General features: G+C 46.7%; 1 protein-coding gene across 1 annotated transcript in view; it reads left to right on the top strand.

Annotated features, from left to right (window-relative positions):
* Nucleotides 1–1,233: 1,233 nt before the first annotated feature.
* The window catches only part of COLEC10 (collectin subfamily member 10), a 30,087-nt gene continuing 11,244 nt past the window's right edge, over nt 1,234–20,076 (top strand). The window contains exons 1-2 of the mRNA XM_060243278.1: nt 1,234–1,552; nt 8,909–8,980. Of these exons, the coding sequence (XP_060099261.1) occupies nt 1,417–1,552; nt 8,909–8,980 (208 nt within the window). The 5' untranslated portion in view covers nt 1,234–1,416. The remainder of the gene's footprint in view (nt 1,553–8,908; nt 8,981–20,076) is intronic.

Below are 20,076 nucleotides of genomic sequence, written 5' to 3'. Positions count from 1 at the left end.
GCCTAATATGCAAGTGATTCCTTCTGGGTTTTTTCTACAAGAAAAAGCCCTGTGTGTAACAATGATGACATCAGGGGGTGTGGCCTAATGTGCAAATGAGTTCCTGCTGGGCTAGGGTTGCCAAGTCCAATTCAAGAAATATCTGGGGACTTTGGGGGTTGAGCCAGGAGACATTGGGGTGCAGCCAGGAACAAGGGTGTGACAAGCATAATTGAACTCCAAGGGAGTTCTGGCCATCACATTTAAAGGGACAGCACACCTTTTTAAATGCCTTTCGTCCATAGGAAATAATGAAGGATAGGGGCACTATCTTTTGGGGCTCATAGAATTGGACCCCCTGGTCCAATCGTTTTGAAACTTGGGGGGTATTTTGGGGATAGGCACTAGATGCTATACTAAAAATTTGGTGCCTCTACCTCAAAACATAGCCTCCCCAGAGCCCCCAATACCCACGGATCAATTCCCCATTATTCCCTATGGGAATCGTTCTCCATAGGGAATAATAGAGTGCCCAGAAGTCATTTCCCTCCCCCCACGCTTTCTAAAGTGGGGGGAGGGCTTTCAAACCAGGGAATCCCCTGCCCCCTCCCTCTCTCTCACACACAAATACTTACTGGGTTTTGTTCCTGCAGAATTTTGCTTGATCTGAAAACGAAAACAAAACAAAGGGAGGGGCCCTTCTCCGAAGCCCTTCCTGTTTCCTGCTCAGCCTTAAAGGCACATATTTTAAAAACGGACCTGCAGGAGCTCTAAAACTGCATGGTGACTGTGGGGGGTGGGGCTTCCCCTGCCGGCCAGCTGGCTGGGGGCGGGGAGAAGCCTGTAAAAACAGGGGATCCCCCGCTGGGACCTGGGGATTGGGAAGCCTATGCTGGGCTGTTTCTACAAAAAAAACCCCTGTTAGGCCACACACCCTTGATGTAGCCAATCCTCCTGGAGCTTACTGTAGGCCCTGTACAAAGAGCCCTCTAAGCTCTTGGAGGATTGGCTACATCAGGGGTGTGTGGCCTAATATGCAAAGGAGTTCCTGCTGCAAAAAAAAAAAGCCCTGCATAAGAGATCAGCTCTTGCTCTTGTGAGAGATCCTGGCATGTTAACAGAGACCAGAGCTAGACTTCTGCACTCAAGATCTCCCCACAGACCAGAACGCTGAAGGGTTTCACAGCCAAGAGATAAACTTGTCATAAACAACTGCCACTGCTGTTTAAATAGACCACACAATGTAAGATCTGTGCTGACTTTCCCAACACACACACACACCATTAGGCCTTCTCCAGCCTTCCCTTCATTGAGCTTGTAATCTAGCGGGATCTTCAGTTGGGTCACTCTCCAGACTTATATGGGAAACCTTATTTTAGCAATTATTAAGCCTGGAAAAACGACGGGCATTTCCTGTGGAGCTCCAGGGCCTGCAGCATGAAGACGCAACTGTGGAAACCCCAAAGCTTCCTGTTGCTTTTCCTCTTCCAAGTGCAGGTTTTGGGGTTAGATGACGACGGCCGGCCTGCCACGGAGATCTGTTCGACCCACACGATTTTATCCGGACCCAAAGGTGGGTAGCCTACGAGGTAAACGCCTTTGCCGTAGCTGAAGATCTTAACGTGCAGCTCGGGACAAATATCTGTGATTTATTCTTTTTCCTAACTGCTTTTGGGCCAGCAGGGAAGAGAGCTAAAGAAGAGCTGGCGGCCTTTCAGCTGGCCCCTAAAGTTGCCCCTAACGGGAAACTTGTTTAACAGACATTAGAAGGCGAATCCTGCTTGTCTCAATGCTGAGACGCAACCCTGGCTGTTTTCCATATATCAGAGCTCTGCTAAAGATGCAAGGGCAGGGTTGGGTGGGTTTTTTTAAACGCCCCCCCCCCCCAGGTAGCTGGCAGCCCTAAAGGAAAAAAGGAAACGGATTTTTCTTGCTAAGCCAGTAATGATCTCATCCGGTGATGAAGCATTCAAACAGCCATTGCACACATTACAATCGAACAGAGGTGTCAAACTTATTTGTTATGAGGGCTGGACCTGATATAAATGAGACCTTGTCAGGCTGGGCCATGTAAGGGCAGGCCATGCATGTACCGATTTAAGATTAGGTAGCAGAGAAATAAACTTTATAAATGTCACAGAAAAAAAAAACCAAGTAAATATTTGTTTTTTATCTTAAAACATGCTTAAAACATTAGCACGTTTTTCTTAAAGGTGCTTTCTTTCTATCTCTCCCATGCGATCCAGGGAATTGGGCATAGCAAGCTCTGGCTCTTTCCTTCCTTCCCCAAGGGGCCAGGAGGAGCCTCAGCCAATGGAAGGAAGAGAGGCTTGGTTCAGCAGCTCTGCTGTGTAATTGAGGGAGCCTGGAAAAGCCAGCTATCCCTTCCCCCCTTCCTCCCCAAGGGAGGAGCCTCAGCCAATGGGGAAAATAGAGGCTTTACTCTGTAGCTTCTGTGTGGCTGTGCAAGCCTGACTCAGCAAGCTGTGATGCAGAAGGAAGCAAGAGAGTTGGAGAAGGAAGCAGATAGCCAGTTGCTCGGGAGCCTGATAGGAGCCCTCTAGGCTCCAGGGGCCTGATTCAGTCCCCGCGCCGCATGTTCGACACCCCTGCAATAGAGTATCAAGACAATTGATGATTTGAACATTTCAGTGGCTGTTGGAGGAAAGGGAAGTGCAGTGGAGCAACAGTAGGGCAGAAGAAGGATTTAATGTTTGCTTGGATAAGGAGCATAAGGGGTGGGGTGCAAATGGTCGCACTGGAACTCAGGCCAAACTGAACAGCTCTGAAGAGGCTGTAAGGAGTTCAGGAGACTTTTCTCACTGCCTGTCCCCTCCCCTCCAGTTGCTTCGGTTTTATCAATTCACATTTTTAAATAGTCTCTTCAGGTGACCTTGGGTCAGTCAGGATAACATGACAATTTCCCCCTAAAATGAGACACTTTGAATAAGAACACATCAGCACACACACACACACACTGTACAGCTTCAGTTTTAGTTTGCAAGACCCCTGGACTTGTCGTTTGTCTACGTTGCTCTGAAAGGCATCATGCATTGGTGCTACGTGTGAACCCTTTGATTGATATTGTACAATGGGTGTATGGTCGATCGGATCTAATCTGAATCGGCCCCCAATTCCGTGTGTTCAGCCAGGAGTTATAGCTGTGATAAAGAAGTCAGAGGCTGGAATTAGACTGCTTGGATTACATAAGCCGGGTCTGATGATCTCAGTGGCCCGTGGTGGCTTTAAAAGTCAATTCTTGATAGGACGACATATAAATCTGTGCCTAATAAAAAAGGATTGGCAGTCTGCTCTGCTTGTTAATAGATGTTCAAGTCTGCCCCCTGGTGTTTGCAAGTGATTCCTGTACCATAGAGCTGAAATAATAGACAAAAGTGCAACTATGGAAACACACCAAATATCAAGACTTTCCTTTGTTTAACATGAAGCTATTCAGATAAAATATTATTCATTCCTTAGAAGAAAACATGAAACAGTTCATTGGTCTGGTCCAGTGGTTCCTTTGCATATTAATGGCATGCCCTCCGACATTTTGTAAGTGAAAACAAGGACTTGCTTTTAAAATTCTGTTTTCACAACTAAGGCCATCTCTTAGTGGTGCTTCTCCCACCAAACACATTCACAAATCTACATTTCTGATATTTCTTCAACTGCTAAGCACCAGCTTAAAGATCAAAACAGAGCTAGGCTAAAGAAGAAGCAGGAAAATATTGTCCTGCAATTCAGTATTAAGGTAAAGGTGGTCCCCTGTGCAGGCACCAGTCATTTCTGACTCTGGGGTGATTTCACAGTAGACTTTTTACGGGGTGGTTTGCCATTGCCTTCCCCAGTCATCTACGCTTTCCCCCCAGCATGCTGGGTACTCATTTTACCGACCTCGGAAGGATGGAAGGCTGAGTCAACCTTGAGCCAGCTACCTGAACTCAGGTCATGAGCAGAAAGCTTGGACTGCAGTACTGCAGCTTTACCACTCTGCACCACGGGGCGCCTACAATTCAGTATTAACAACTAAAAATATTCTTTAGCCATGATGCGTATGAAACATCAGGATGTGCTTATGCGTACTGGCAGTCTTGCAGGGGAGAACAGAGGCAGAGGGTGTTTTTCCCTATAGTTGCCAGAGTTTCAGCATGAGGTGGCTAAGTGAATGGGTATGTAGTGTATCCAGATAACGATACAACGCAATAACACAATAACATAAAACCAGCCAGCGCGACCCTGCGCGGAGCGACCAGGCTGTCCCCGGGCTGCTCAGCGCAGGGCACGAACTCCCAGCCAATCACCAGCTGTGGCGGGAAGTTCATCAGGCTAGGATTGGACTGGCCTGTCTGGAGGGAGGTTCCCGGAGTTGTACGTAAGCGGGACCCGGCCCGCGTGTTCGCTCTCTTGTAACGTGCCTCCATTAAAGCATGTTGCCCTACCAACGTCTCCTGTCTCAGTACGTTACAGGGTAACTGTGAGGTAGATGGTCTGCTTTACATGTGGAATATCCCGAGTGCAATCCCCAGCATCTCCAGTTACAAGGAGCAGGTAGGAGCAGGTGATGTGAAAGAACACCTAAAACCCTGAAGAGTTGCTGACCTTGATGAACCAGTATCCTCCTCCTCTTCTTCTTCTTCTTTCTCTTCTTTTTCCTCTTCCTCTTCTTCTTCTTCACCAGTTTGGTGTAGTGATTAAGTGCATGGACTCTTTTCTGACAGAACCAGGTTTGATTCTCCACTCCTCAACTTGCAGCTGTTGGAATCAGCCACAGCTCTCACCGAACTGTCCTTGAAAGGGCAGCTTCTGGGTAAGCTCTCTCAGCCCCACCTACCCCACAGGGTGTCTGTTGTGGGGGAGGAAGGGAAAGGAGATTGTGAGCTTCTCTGAGATTCAGAGTGAAGGGCAGGGTGTAAATCAAATTTCTTCTTCTTCTCTTCTTCCTTCTTCCCCCTCCATTTTTCCCTCAAAGCACCCCTGTAAAGGCCGAGGGGGTGTGACTGACTCAAGGGCACTCAGCAAACTTTCTGGTTAGGCAGGGACTGGAACCAGGAGGGTGGGTCTCCCCAGTTCCATATCCAAGCCACTAGACCACACTGGCTACCACAAACAAACAAAAAACTTCCTCTGCGATGAATCTGCTAACCTTTAGGGATGTCCCAAGATCCATCGCCCTTTTTGCTACACACGCTGCTCCCAGCCACCCTCCCGGATCACAGGCGGTGTTGTTGTTTTCGGCAGTATCCAAGCGGCAACTCCCTGTACCCTCCGTGAACCTTCCTGAGGCTTTAGGGAGGTGCAGCCTTGAAGACATATTGAAGCAATTGCCCAGTGGGTTCCCCACGTCAACAAGGAGCCCAAAAAGGGAATGTCAGAGAGAGCTCAAAGCTGCCGGGATCCTTCCCCAGCACTTCAAAGGGAGCTGAGTCGGGTTTTGCCAGCTGAATGGAGCGAGAGGCAGTTTGAAAGGGGCAAATGGGAGTTTTCTCCCTTCGCAATGTGGTATCTTTCAAAAGTTTCCCCTTTCATTATTTTGACAAGGGTCAATTATAAACTTCTCGACAGCCCCCGGTGCTTCAGAGGAGCCCTGTTTCTTGTGGCCGCCAGTGCCGCTTTCCCTCTTCCAGACCTAATAATTGTACTTCTGCAATTCTCTTTTTGGAAAATATCAAGTTCAGCCTGACACACAGCTTGCCCACAGTCTGAGCCCTCTGCTGGAAATGCCTGAAGGTCTTACCACTAAAGGCTAGCCTGGCTATTCTTCCTGGCATCTTAGAAATCATTCCTTCTTCTATAGAGCTTTCCTGAGTATCTGTGTGTGTGTGTTTGGTTTTTTCTCATAAGAATCCTGTGCCAAGTGAAGCCTGATTCTGCAACAGGCATCCATTAGGGTGATTGGCGTGATCTCTCTTATGCTACACCGTTGTTTTGCTTTTTGCTAGTTACGGGGAGGAGCAGAGAGAGGTGAAAGGCACTGATTCCCTCCACTATTGAAATTTTTATTCTGCTTCGGTGCCTGACATATCACCAGATGCTAGCAAGGTTTAAGAAAGATCGCAGGAAAGCCTTGCATGATGAAGCCACGGAGATGCTATTTAAAAAAAAAAAAAAAACATCTGGGAGGCCCAGAGTCAGAAATGTTTTGTGCAGAAGCACCTGCAGTGCAAACACTTTTGAGCATACATTTGCAACCATGAGAGACAGAAAAAAAACGACTAAGGGGGTACATGATAGAGGTTTATAAAATCATGCCCAGGGTAGGGAGAGTTTTCAAAGAGAACTTTTTCTCCCTCTCCCAAATATTAGAACTCAATGGCATCCAATGAAACCGTTGGGCAGTAGATTCAGCATAGACAAAACAAAAAAACTTCTTTACATGGCCAGGGGCGGCGCTGGGGTTTTTGCTGCCTCAGGTTGCCCCCATGCCAATGCCCCCCATAAGGGACAGAGCGAGGTTGAGCCACCCCTTTTGCCCCCCCCCCCAGGTCCCAGGCAGGTGAAAGGGATGGTGGGGCTGCTCTGCCTCTCTCCAAGGCTGTTTCCCCTTGCAGGAGAGCAGAAGAAGATATTGGATTTATATCCTGTCCTCCATTCCGAATCTCAGAGTTTCAGAGTGGCTTACCATCTTCTTAATATTCCACTCCCACAACAGACACCCTGTGAGATAGGTGGGACTGAGAGAGCTCTGACAGAAGCTGTCCTTTCAGGGACAACGCCTGCGATAGCTGTGGCTGACCCAAGGCCATTCCAGCAGCTACAAGTGGAGGAGTGGGGAATCAAACCTGGTTCTCTCAGATAAGAGTCCGCGCACTTAACCACTACACCAAACTGGCTCTGGGAGTGAGACTAGGCCACCTCTTTCATCTGCCCAGGTCCCAGGCGGGCGAAGGAGGCAGCGGGGCTGCTCTGCCTCACTCTGAGGCTGTCTCCACTTGCAGGAGAGACAGCTGGGAGTGAGGCCGAACTGTCTCTTTCATCTGCCTGAGTCTTAGGCAAGTGAACAGGTCGGTGGGGCTGCTGTGCCTTGTTCCGAGGCTGCCTTCCCTGCAAGGGAGGCGGCCTAAGAGTGAGGCTTCTCTCTTCTGAGCCCAGCTAGGAAGCCGGGCTCATAGGAGAACACACGCTGCTGCACCATCCCGCTGCTCTCAGCTTCCTGGGTCTGTGACCTGGAGGCACCCTGTAGGTGAGGTGGTGCCTGAGGCACCTGCCTGCTTCGCCTACTCCTACGTGCCAGCCATGTACACGATGTGTGATTTAAATGTGGAATTCGCTGCCGAGGATGTAGGGTTGCCAAGTCCAATTTAAGAAATATCTGGGGACTTTGGGGGTGGAGCCAGGAGACTTTGGGAGGGGAGTCAGGAGACATTACGGGTGGAGTCAAGATCAAGGCTGTGACAAGCATAATTGAACTCCAAAGGGAGTTCTGGCCATCACATTTAAAGGGACGGCACACCTTTTCAATGCCTTCCTTCCATAAGAAATAATGAAGGATAGGGGCACCTTCTTTTGGGGCTCATAGAATTGGACCCCCTGGTCCAATCATTTTGAAACTTGGGGTATATTTTGGGGAGAGGCACTAGATGCTGTAATGAAAATTTGGTGCCTCTACCTCAAAAAACAGCCCCCCCAGAGCCCCAGATACTCACGGATCAATTATCCATTATTTTGTATGGGAATAAATCTCCCTAGGGAATAACAGAGTTCCCAGCAGACATTTCCCTCCCCTCCCCCCGCTTTCTGATGACCCTGAAGCGGGAGGAGGGCCTCCAAACCGGAGGATCCCCTGCCCCCACCTGGGGATTGGCAACCCTACGAGGATGTATTGATGGCCACAGGAGGAAGCAGCTTTAAAAGGAGATTAGATCGATTCAGGGAAGATAAGTCTGTCATCCGGTTTCATGCAGTAGCTAAACAGCTGCCTTGGAGGGCCAAAGACCAAAGACCCAAAGACCTTCCTTTGGGCACTAGAAGGCATTTCTGTCAACTTGAAGAAAGGGGACTACTTGATCCACCCAGAGACCACCTCTGCCCTACAGTCTGGCAGATACTTCTTGAATTCCTTTTCTAGCAGCTGACATTATGCTCCGTTAGAGGTGAATCTGGGATGGGAGAGCAATAGGACACTTTCTCAAATCACCACCCACAGAGCTTGACCAGAGCTCATGATAGCACAAAGTTCTGATCTCAACCAAGTTTGCATTCAGATCCATTTCCAGACTATCATTTCCTATGTCGGGGTTATGGGGTATGGACTGTAGAGTATACTCCTGCATATTGTGGAGATAGATCAAGATGGGTAGCCGTGTTAGGCTGTCTGTAGCAGGAAAAAAGAGCAAACGCCCATACAGACTAACATCTTTTGTGGCAGGGTAAGAGCCAGTTTGGGGTAGTGGTTAAGAGCGTGGACTCTAATCTGGGACAACGGGGTTTGATTTCCCCCTCCTCCACATGCAGCTGCTGGGTGACCTTGGGTCAGTCACAGTTCTCTCAGAGCTTTCTCCACCCCACCTACCTCACCGAGTGTCTGTTGTAGGGAGGGGTAGGGAAAGGAGATTGTAAGCCACTCTGGGACTCCTTCGGGTAGTGAAGGGCGGGGTATAAAGCCAATCTCCTCCTCCTCCTCCTTATGAGACACTGACCTACATCATTCCCAGGATAATTTAGGAAACAACGTGAAGCTGTTCTTGCAGAGAAAAGCAGCTGAGATTGTAGTCACTAGAGGGCAGCAAGAACCAAAGTTTGGTACCTCTTTAGATTGAAACTTCCAAGAGGATGTTTTTCCACAGAGAAAATCTGCAGCCGTTCATTTTCCTGTAAGGTTCTCATCCCGCCCCCTAGTTTCCAAGAAACCAGGCTAGGGGGCTATTGCCTACATTTTATTGCTCTGAACAACATGTCACATGGCTACTTTTTGTGCTTGTTTTTAAAGGAGATGAAGGCGAAAAAGGAGATCCAGGAGAAACGGGAAGGCAAGGAAAAGTCGGCCCTACGGGCTCTAAAGGTCAGGGGTATGCGCATTGTTCTTTGTTGTGCAAACATGATACTGGGCAATGCATTACTCTTTCTCGTGTGTGTGCTGCTGCTTATTTGTCTCGCCGTTGGGTGCAGAAAGACGTCCCGTAGACACAACATCATTGGGGTTAACTGGTATAGTTAGTCCAGCACCCACTCGTTAGCAGAATGCTACAATAAAGCTACAAACACAGCTGTTAAATACTGGGTTCAGTGCATGAAAAGGCTCTTGCACAGTGATTAAAGCTCTTTATTAGTGATTTACTAAGTGACTACCAGGCTCAGCACTAGGGGTGCCCACGCCCCTAGGCTGAACCGGCTTCTCCTCCCCCCCCCATTTTTTCCCGCTTGTGCATCATGCGCGTATGCACTGATGACATCACAATGATGTCACTGTCACCCCCTAACTTTGTCGAGGCCTCCCTTAGCCTCAGGAGACCTCGTCAAAGTCCGGCAGGGCATCGGGTGCGCTTATAGCATGCTCACTGCCCTGCCACCCCACTTTGCTGCAGCCTCCTGAGCCTCGGGAGACCCCGGCAAAGTCCGGCAGGGCAGCGGGTGTGCCTACAGCATGCTCGCTGCCCTTCCCCTCCCCACTTTGCCACAGCCTCCCAAGCCTCGGGAGACCTTGGCAAAGGATGGCAATGGCGCGGGACGTGGGGAGAGGGGCACCTCGTGGCGCCCTTTAGGCCAAGCGGTGCCCTAAGCAGCCACCTACTTGGTCTACTCCCACATGCCAGCCCTGGTGACTACAAAACTACTGCTAAGCACCAGAACATGTGGCAATATATACCATTGGGCGGGAGAAACCCAGCCCCCCAAAAGCAGAAACCCTCCTGTGATTGTGCCCATTTTGGATCCTTCACTAGAATATGCATCCTCATTGGCAGATCCTAGGATCCTCTGATACTGCCTCTCGATTGGCCAGTTTGAATTATGCAGCCAGTCGGGATGCAGATCTTTGAATCCTCTCAGTCTTTTGTGTTGCACCTCAAGCTCAGGACACAACACCCAACATGTCCAGGCATGCTTTCACATACATAACAGCAGCGGCATTACTTCACCAGGTTACTCAGCTTACAAAGCTGCAAAGAGCCACATTGCAAGTTGAAGAAGAGAAATACTTCTCTCTTTATTTGAGAAGTATACTTAAGATAGAAAAGAGGAGCGATGGGATAGAGTACTAACTTACTAGCTAAGGATGGCAGCAGATGGCAAGAGGGCCATTTGCTTCGTGGTTCCAAGAAAGGATAGCACATAATGTGCAGGAAGAAGGGGGAGTGTGCAGGAAGTGTGCAGGAAGAAGGGGGAACATCATCTGAGAGAGCGGAAGGAAGGAAGGAAGGAAGGAAGGAAGGAAGGAAGGAAGGAAGGAAGGAAGGAAGGAAGGAAGGAAGTTGTCCCAGAAAGTACAGTCTACATTTCAAAGGGGACAGTGGCAGAGGAGTAAACACAGGAAAGAAAGGTGCCTATCTAGCTACCTGTTCTCTCTTGCCATGAAGTCTGGAGGCTTCCAACAAACATTAGGAAACTATCATCCACTTTATGCCTTCATTTTGGATGAAAATGAGCAACCAATATTTGTTTAGTTTTTATATTGATGCCTTGCTTTCCTCCTCCAAACAGCTTACGGCATCACCCTTTCCTCTGTCTGTTTTGCACTCTCAGCCACACCTACCTCACAGAGGGTTACCTGCAGGGCTTTTTTTGTAGAAAAAGCCCAGCAGGAACTCATTTGCATATGAGGCTACACCCCCTGATGCCAAGCCAGCCGAAACTGTGTTCCTGTTTAAACAATTTTATTAATAACATATGGTAACAATGTCTGTTTATATCATTACTATCCCTAACCCATATGATATTTTCTAATCCCCCCTCCCTCCGTTATTAGACTCCCGCCAAAGTTATACACTTGAGTTCACTTATAAAGGTACCCTTAACCAATCAAAGTTCAATTTTTCCCTTTTCTCCTATTCATTATTAAAAAATTGTCCAATGTCTTTTTACATTCCACTCTTTCTCTATATATCCTCTAAATTTCTTCCACTCCCTTTTAAACACTTCCAAATCATAGTCTCTTAAAGTTCTTGTTAGTTTGTCCATCTCACTCCACGATAAAACTTTCACGATCTAGTCCCATTTCTCTGGTATTTTTTCTTGCTTCCACAACTTCGCGTACAGTGTCCTAGCAGCTGAGAGCAAGTACCAAATTAGAGTTCTATCTTCTTTTGGAAATTTTTCCATTTGTTATCCCAACAGAAAAGTCTCTGCAACTTCCTTAAAGTAATATCCCAAAATTTTAGATATTTCTTGTTGTATCATCTGCCAAAACTTTTTCGCTTTTCCACAAGTCCACCACATATGATAAAAAGAACCTTCATGTTTCCTACATCTCCAACATCTATCCGACATCTTTTTACTCATCTTTGCCAGTTTTTTTTCGGAGTCATATACCACCTATACATCATCTTGAAACAGTTCTCTTTAATACTTTGACATGTTGATATTCTCATAGAGTTCTTCCAAAGATATTCCCATGTATCCATCTGTATTTCCTTATTTAATAATAATAATAATAATAATAAATTTTATTTCTACCCCGCCCTCCCCGCGAAGCGGCTCAGGGCGGCTAACAGTAAGTAATATATTAACATAAATAGTAAAACATTAGATTAGCAATTAAAATTACACATATAAAAACCCGTTAATTCAGTTAAAATACTTAATTTTACATTACATTATATATATATCTGGCAGTAATAGCTGTTCTGGCGCTGAATCTGCCAGTTTAAATGGTGTTAGAGATGGCGGTTCTTCGTTCATTGCAACTCAGCAGTCCGTATCATTATAGGCGTGTCTAAAAAGGGCAGTCTTGCAGGCCCTGCGGAACTGGTCGAGGTTCCGCAGGGCCCGCACCTCCTCCGGGAGCTGGTTCCACAGTGCAGGTGCCGCAACTGAAAAGGCTCGTACTCTGGTGTTTTGGAGTTTGGCCTCTCTCGGCCCAGGGATGGTCATTTTGTTTTTACTTGCTGACCTCAGTGCCCTCTGGGGTTCATACGGGGAGAGACGGTCCCTTAGGTAGGCAGGTCCTCGGCCATATAGGGCTTTAAAGGTAATAACCAACACTTTGTACTGGACTCGGTAGATAACTGGCAGCCAGTGCAGTCCGCGCAGCCCATTTAATCATTTGAGGCTACACCCCTCAACATTAATTGCCCATTTAATCATTTGAGGCTACACCCCTGATGCCAAGCCGGCCGAAACTATGTTCCTGTGCATTCCTGCTAACAAAAATCCCTGGCTGCCAGTCCCCCGCTGTTACAACTAATCTCCAGGTGACAGAGATCAGTTTCCCTGGAGAAAAAGGTACTTGGGAAAGTGGACACTGTGGCATTATCACCCATTGAAGTCTCTTCCCCACTTGACCATGGAAGTCTCTCCCCAAACCTCAGCTTCCTCAGGCTCCACCTCTCAATCTTCAGGTACTTCCGAAGCCAGAGCTGGGAACCTGACCTTCAAACTGGGAAATTCCTGGAGATTTAGGGGGTGGAGTCTGGGCCTGGGGATGGTGAGGTTTGAGGAGGGGCGGGAGCAGGGTATAGTACTGTACAGCCCATCCTCCAAAGCAGCCATTTTCTCCAGGGGAACTGATCTTTGTTGTCTGGAAATAGGGATGCAGCCTCCAGGTGGGTCTTGGGGATCCCCTGGAATTACAGCTCATGTCCAGACTACAGAGGTCAGTTCTTTTGGAGAAAATGGCTGCTTTGGAGGATGGACTCTGAGGCATTGAACCCCGCTGAGGTCTCTATCATCCCCAGGTGCCAGCTACAAATCTCCAGAAGTTTCCCAACCTGGATCTGGCAACCCTGCCCCTCACCCCATCTATCTGGCAATCCTATCTGGAGATCTGTTGTAATTCTAGGAGATCTCCAGGCACCACCTGAAGGTTGGCATCCCTAATCCCAGGGTTGTCATGAGGAGCAGGGCTTTTTTGTAGCAGGAACTCCTTTGCATATTAGGCCACACCCCGATGATGTAGCCAATCCTCTGAGAGCTCCCAGGGCTCTTAGCGCATGCCCTACTGTAAGCTCCAGGAGGCTTGGCTACATTAGGGGTGTGTGATCTCATAGCAAAGGAGTTCCTGCTACAAAAAAAGCCCTGGTGAGGAGAAAACGGAGGAGAGGACAACAATGTAGGCTGCCACAGGTCCTAACCGGAGAGAAAGGCAGGGTTTAAATGAAATGAAGTAAAATAAAATAAATAGACATGTTAATTAAAGTGTGGCAACGAAGTGATGGACAAAGAAGAATGTCTGTGTTAGAAGAACAGTGATGGACATAGATGAATGTCTCAATTTTTAAAAGTTTCAGCTAAGTTTGTGGCCGATTGAAAACACAGTTTTTCAGACCAGCGGTGGATTTCAGGGCAAAATTTCACCACCACCACGACACTTTGTACGGCCTTGCTTGTGTACCAATAATGGCTGCACAAATTCTGTCTGTGCATTTACAGCGGCCTAAACGCCTTAAGCTTTAGATCGATGAGATTTGATGATTAAATGCATTCGTTGTCACAGCTACAGTAAAAAAAGCTCCGATTTGACATTGCCTCGTATCACAAAGCAGGGAGGGGGTTGAAGCAGATGAGGGGAACAATGGATTACCTGCCACGTGCATTTATTGGAGAAGCACAGTACAGATGGAAAACCCGATACAATTTGGACTGTTCAGTCTGGCTGGCTGATTTGCAGCATCAAATGATCCTGAAGCAAGAGGATGGCCGTTTGTCCCACAGGTTGCAAAATTATTAGGGTCAAAGCTGGATGTTACCAAAGACGGGGGTGGGGTGGAGGGATGCTGCTGAAAATGGCACTCTTCCTCCAGAGTGACTTAGAATGTTTACCACATGCTTCTGTGGTACAGGGATTTAAGGGTCAGACTACAGCTCCAGAGACCCTGATTCAAGCCCTCACTTGGCCATGGATCTCACTGAGTGACTCTGAGCCAACTGGCCCGCCCCCACTCCCCACCTAACCTACCTCACAAGGTCGCTGTGAGGCTTAAAGGGCTGATTCATGAATGCAGCCCCCAGATCTGTGAAGAAAGGGAAGACAAAATTTAGATAGATAGATAGATAGATAGATAGATAGATAGATAGATAGATAGATAGATAGATAGATAGATAGATAGAGGGGTGGAATTCTAGCAGGAGCTCCTTTGCATATTAGGCCACACACCCCTGATGTAGCCAGTCCTCCAAGAGCTTACAAGCCTCTTTATTGTAAGCTCTTGGAGGATTGGCTACATCAGGGGTGTGTGGGCTAATATACAAAGGAGCTTCTGCTAGAATTCCACCCTTGGATAGATGTGCCTTGGTGGGAAAGCATGCTGCAACGCATTTGTGGATGTTGTTTCACATTCGACGGCATGTGTGAATTCCTCCGCTAGAAGGAGTATGAAGTATATGGATCCAATAGTCATAAATATATTGCAAAAATTATGCCTGAAACCCTGAGCAGCTCTGACACTTAAGCCGCCACATCACAAAATGTATCTTATAATGCAGATACAATTTAACAGGTATACAAATTTGTCCTATTGGGGGAAACTAACAGTGAGGCAAGCAGCAATTAAGTTGAGGAAATCTGAGGCTGATTTCGCACTCACCTTGGTCCGGGGCAGGCTTTCATTTCCGCGCGGAGCAAGCTGGCAATTTTGCACCAGTTGCTCTGCACCGCCATTTTGTGCGGGGCAAACCCGCAATTTGCCCCGCCACAGTGTAAACCTGTTTTTTCAGGTTTACACTGTGGCAGGGCAAATTGTGGGTTTGCCCCGTGCAAAATGGCGACGCGGAGCAACTGGTGCAAAATCGCCAGCTTGCTCCGCACGGAAACAAAAGCCTGCCCTGGAGAAAGGTGAGTGCAGAATCAGTCTGAGGTAAGGATAGGGTTGCCAGAGTTGTTGTTGGGGAATTGTGGTGGCTGTAGTGTTCAGTTGCTTCCGGTTAAAACCCAGAAGTGATAGAGGATAGCTCTAGCAATCACTGGAGACTCTATGGCAGGGGTGTCAAACTAGTTTGTTATGAGGACCAGATCTGATATAAATGAGACCTTGTCAGGCCAGGCCATGTGTGTCATAAAATGTAATGCCAGGTACCAGAGATATAAACTGTATAAAGGACACAGACAAACAATTAAACATGCTTAAAAGATTAGCACACTTGCAACATTTTGTTTATTTAATAGTTTCTGATAACTGACTCCTCTTGCTCTGAATTATTGCATCAAAATCTGGAGACAATGTTTGTGCTGTAGCAATCTTGAGTATTCTGTTCAGATGCCGTTCAGGTGTGTGTCTGTAAGTTGCAAGCCTACTTTTGATTTTTTTAAAAAAAAATACAGAAATCTTATGATCAATGCTTTGAGCCTAAGATCCAGGGGGAAAATGAAATGGCTGGGCATTGTGAGCTTTTTTACATAAGTTGCTTCATGTGGTCAATGGAGAAAATAGAGGCTTTGCTCTGTAGCTCCTGGACTATTGAGCAAGCCTGGCAAAGCAAGTTGTGATGCAGAAGGAAGCAAGAGAGAGAGAAGGAAGCAGATGACAGTAAGTTGCTTGTGGGTCTGATAGGAGCCCTCTGGGGGCCTGATCTGGCTCTCAGGCTGCATGTTTGACACCCATTCTCTATGGTAAACTATAGAGTTTCTTGTGATTCTGAGACCTACCCTATGTTACTTCCCGTTTCTTTTTTACCTGTTGTAATATAGTGCCGCATGGAATACTGACTTCTTTTTTCTCCCATGGCCATTTGGAGCCCCACTAGGAGCCTGGCCAACCCATGTCACAAAAATGGTGCAGGGGAAATTAATTCCTCCTTTCTCCCACACCGTGGCCCTGATCCACATTGCATGAGGATGTGTGGCTACCATTTGCCAGGGAAATCCCTTCACTAGGACTGAGTCCTCCAACCTTCTTGACATTGACCCAAGGACATTGTTCTTCCAACTGCATCTTTACAAAAACTGCTTCTGATGTGCATTAATTTAAATCATGATGCATGCACCAAACTAATTTAATTCTCTAAGAAAGCAGAAGGCAGGTGGAGAGAACAAAAAAATTAGCTCACCCACAAATGAGTGGAGTGGAACAGGCACAAATCAGTTTACCCCTTGTTTTTGAAGAGCCATGAGGCAATTCATCACCACATCACAGAATCTTTTTTAAAAAAACCTGGTGATCCAAGTTGAACCACAGAATGGTTGTGAGCACCATAGAAACCAGTTTTCAAATTGACCAGAAGCAAAATTTAACCTAAAGTAAAAATCTAAAGGCAAACTGAGGGGTTCCCCCTCAAGCAAAACATCTAAAGAGTTCTGAAGGAAGACAGAACTTCATGTAGGAATTGTGAGATTTCTTGGCAGAAGATTGTTAGAAGCAGACAAGAAGTACTATTGGTGGTTGACAGAAATTTGATGGAGGTGGGGAAAGGAGAATGAATTGGGTGGCAGAAACTATTTCAAAAAGGTGTCATTAAAGAAGGACATAAGGTTGGGTGAAGGGTCTTATGTATGGATGGGAGGGCTGTTATCGATTTAAATTATGTGAAACTTTTGTTTTAATGTCTTCTTGCTGCCTTTGGCTGACTTTGTAGACTGCCTTGGGTCATGCTCTATGGTGACAAAGGTGGGATAAAAATGCTTTAATAAATAAATAGGTAGGCTCAGGTTTCTCCACTACTTTTCTAGCTTGGCCCTGAATGGTTTGGCTCTCATTGACAAGACTGGGCGGTGTGTCTTTGTATGAGTACCCGGACATACACTGCAGCCCTCCTCCCTTGATCTTTGTATATTCAAATAAACCTTGTCCATCATAACGATTTAAGGAAATGCTGCTAACTTTTAAAAAAAAATACATTGCACATCTTGTGTATTTTAGCTCAACCGATCCATAAAGGCGGTCTTGGATTAATTCTGCCACATTCTTATTTCTGGCTCATTCTCCAAAAAGCTGCTTTAAAAAAAAAAAGACAGAATACAACGCCTCAGGGCGCCTCAGCTGGGAGTTTCAGTTAGACAAACAAGCTTTGAAATTTCAGGCTATTTCTTCTGCAACAGCCGGGCCCCCAGATCATCTGCTCCCAGCCTTTGCAGCACCCCCAGTGGCAGCAAATCAAAGACTGTGCCTCTTCAAAGGGAATCCCATCTGTTTGATTGGGTTGTCAAAGCAGATGTGAGGCGTACCACGAGGCTGGGAAGAAGAGCCTGAATCCTTACAACCTGAGCTGTACGGACAGCCTTATTTGGAAGGAAACACTTGTGGGACGCGTGTGCTTTTAAGCCATGTTCCTCTCCTTCCATTTGTTCTCCTTCTTTGCTGCGCTCCTTTGCTCTGCATGTCAATCAAGTAGGCAGCCACTGAAGACTGTTCCATTACTGCAACAGGTGGATTTCTCTTTGCTGGTTGGATTTCTGCCTGCCAAATGTCAGAGCCACTGGTATGGTAAAGCCCGGAACCTATGTCAATTTAGCAGAGTAAAGTAGGAATCTAGTAAGACCAACAAAGTTTTATTCAGAATGTAAACTTTTGTATGCATGCATACTTCTTCAGACAACGAATGAGGTACAGTGAGCAGAGCTACATATAGCTGGTGGGCAGTGGTTTAGAATACAAAATGGTACGAAGTTAAAATCCAATGGCAAGTAGTTTAATTAACAAATTGAAAGAACATTTTGTCTGGATAGCATTTGCAAGGGAAACCAATAAAAGGTAATAAAAGCTGTCTGTTAATTGCCCTATTGCTAGCAAGTAGGGTTAAACTAAGGACACATTTTTTTTAAAGATGTTCTTGTCCACCTAATTTACTTTTTAAAATGTAACATGCATTATAAATATCATTCTAATTTAGCAGAGTACACAAGACTAGATGCAGCAGTAGCTTTCTTTGTTCTGTGTGGACTATCAGAGTCAACAAAGTTACACAGAACCACTTGTCAGTCTCAAACTAATAAGAGAACCTTTATTTAAGGAACTACATTTTAGATAACAAATGTGGAAGATAGATACTTATTCTAACTACCTATGATGGATGCAGGTGCAGAATGCATTCTTGATTCATCCAAAGTACCAAAGGTGTATGTGTGTGTGTCTTTCTGTCTGTGTCAGGGGTGGAATTCTAGCAGAGCTCCTTTGCATATTAGGCCACATCCCCCTGATGTAGCCAATCCTCCAAGAGTTTACAAAGCTCTTTTTTGTAAGCTCTTGGAGGATTGACTACGTCAGGGGGATGTGGCCTAATATGCAAAGGAGATCCTGCTAGAATTCCACCCCTGGTGTGTGAGTGTGAGGGGGGGGGGGAGGAGAGAGAGAGAGGTGTCAGGCCAGAAGGCAGGAAATTGCTCCCTGAGAGAATCAGTCTACACATCAAAGGGACAGCAGCCACAATAAACAGGAAGGATGGAAGAAATTGCTTGCCTATCTGTCAAACTCTTTTGTTGATCTCTTCTGGAGGCTGAGGCTAGGACAGCAGCAAGTTCTTCCCTCCCAACACCAACCTCTATTAAATAAATGACTTCCCAGATAGGGGGGAAATGCTAAGCCTACTCAGCAATAGCCAAGTAGACTTCCTTGGACCAACTCAAGTTCTGATCAGCCTGGAGAGCCATCTGCCGTTAGCAGAGCATTCTCTGTTGCACGTCAAGCCTAGCAGTCATGTTTCCTTATTATACTGCGTGCACACAGAGTAAAACGTGACTGGCAGGCATGGGTGCCAGCTCCAGGGTGGAAAATTCCTGGATATTTGGGGATAGAGCGTGGGAAGGATGGCGTTGGTGGATAGGTGGGACTTCTGCAGGGTATACTGCCACATAGTCTACCCTCCAAAAGCAGCCATTATCTCCAGCAGAACTGTTCTCTGTATTGCAGCATGGTAACAATATAGGTTTTTCCGAACCACTCTCCCTGCCTTCAAGTAATCACATTCAGTTTCATCTTAAAAACTCTGCAAGGGGTTATTTCCTTGTTCGTTGATGGAGGGGGATGCTACCTCTCGCCTTTCAGCTGTCAGGTTTGTTGGAACAGAAGAACTTTGCACTGTCTCTGGCCTCAGACTACAGAGGAAGAAGAAGAAAAAATTGGATTTATATCCCACCCTGTATTCTGAATCTCAGAGTTTCAGAGCGATCACAATCTCCTTTACCTTCTCCCCCCCCCAAAAAAAAGGTAGGTGGGGCTGAAAGAGCTCTGACAGAAGCTGCTCTTTCAAGGAAAGCTTTGTGAGAGCTATGGCTGACTCAAGGCCATTCCAGCAGCTGCAAATGGAGGAGTGGGGGAGCAAACCCGGAAGGCTATAAGAGAGTCAGTTAGGCAGATAGACAGGACAGATTATCCTTCCATTTCTACTGCTGTTCTGCTCAAGGGCAGTGTCTCTCAGAGCTCTCTCAGCCCCACCTAGCTTACAGATTGTCTGGTGTGGGGAGAGGAAGGGAAGGAGATTGTAAGCCACTCTGAGACTCCTTTTGGTAGTGAAGAGTGGGGTGTAAACCCAGTCTCTTCTTCTTCTTCTCTCTGATGCTATCCTTTTTAAGTGTAGATTGCTATCCTCAGGGAAAGTTTTCTTCCTACTGGCTTCCCCCTCACTCTCACCACACAGTGCCATGTTTCTCCATCTTGGCAATATGAGAACAGGATTGGTGTAGTGGTTAAGTGTGTGGACTCTTATCTGGGAGAACCAGGTTTGATTCCCCACTTCTCCGCTTGCAGCTGCTGGAATAGCCTTGAGGCAGCCATGGCTCTTTCAGGAGTTGTCCTTGAAAGGGCAGCTGTTGTAAAAGCTCTCTCAGCCCTACCTACCTCACAGGGTGTCTGCTGGGGGAGGGGGAAGGTATAGGAGATTGTGACCACTCTGAGATTCAGGGTATAGGATGAGATAAATCCAATTTCTTCTTCTTCTTCTTCTTCTTCTTCTTCTTCTTCTTCTTCTTCTTCTTCTTCTTCTTCTTCTTCTTCTTCTTCTTCTTCTTCTTCTTCTTCCCCGTATCTCAATCCTTCTAGCTAGTTAAACTAGAGAATCTGTTTCTCCACTATCCTG

The sequence above is a fragment of the Heteronotia binoei genome, chromosome 7, assembly GCF_032191835.1.
Source record: "Heteronotia binoei isolate CCM8104 ecotype False Entrance Well chromosome 7, APGP_CSIRO_Hbin_v1, whole genome shotgun sequence".
NCBI classification, from domain to species: Eukaryota; Metazoa; Chordata; class Lepidosauria; order Squamata; family Gekkonidae; genus Heteronotia; species Heteronotia binoei.
Note: the sequence above shows the minus strand (reverse complement) of the source record. Positions and strands in the feature narration are given on the sequence as shown.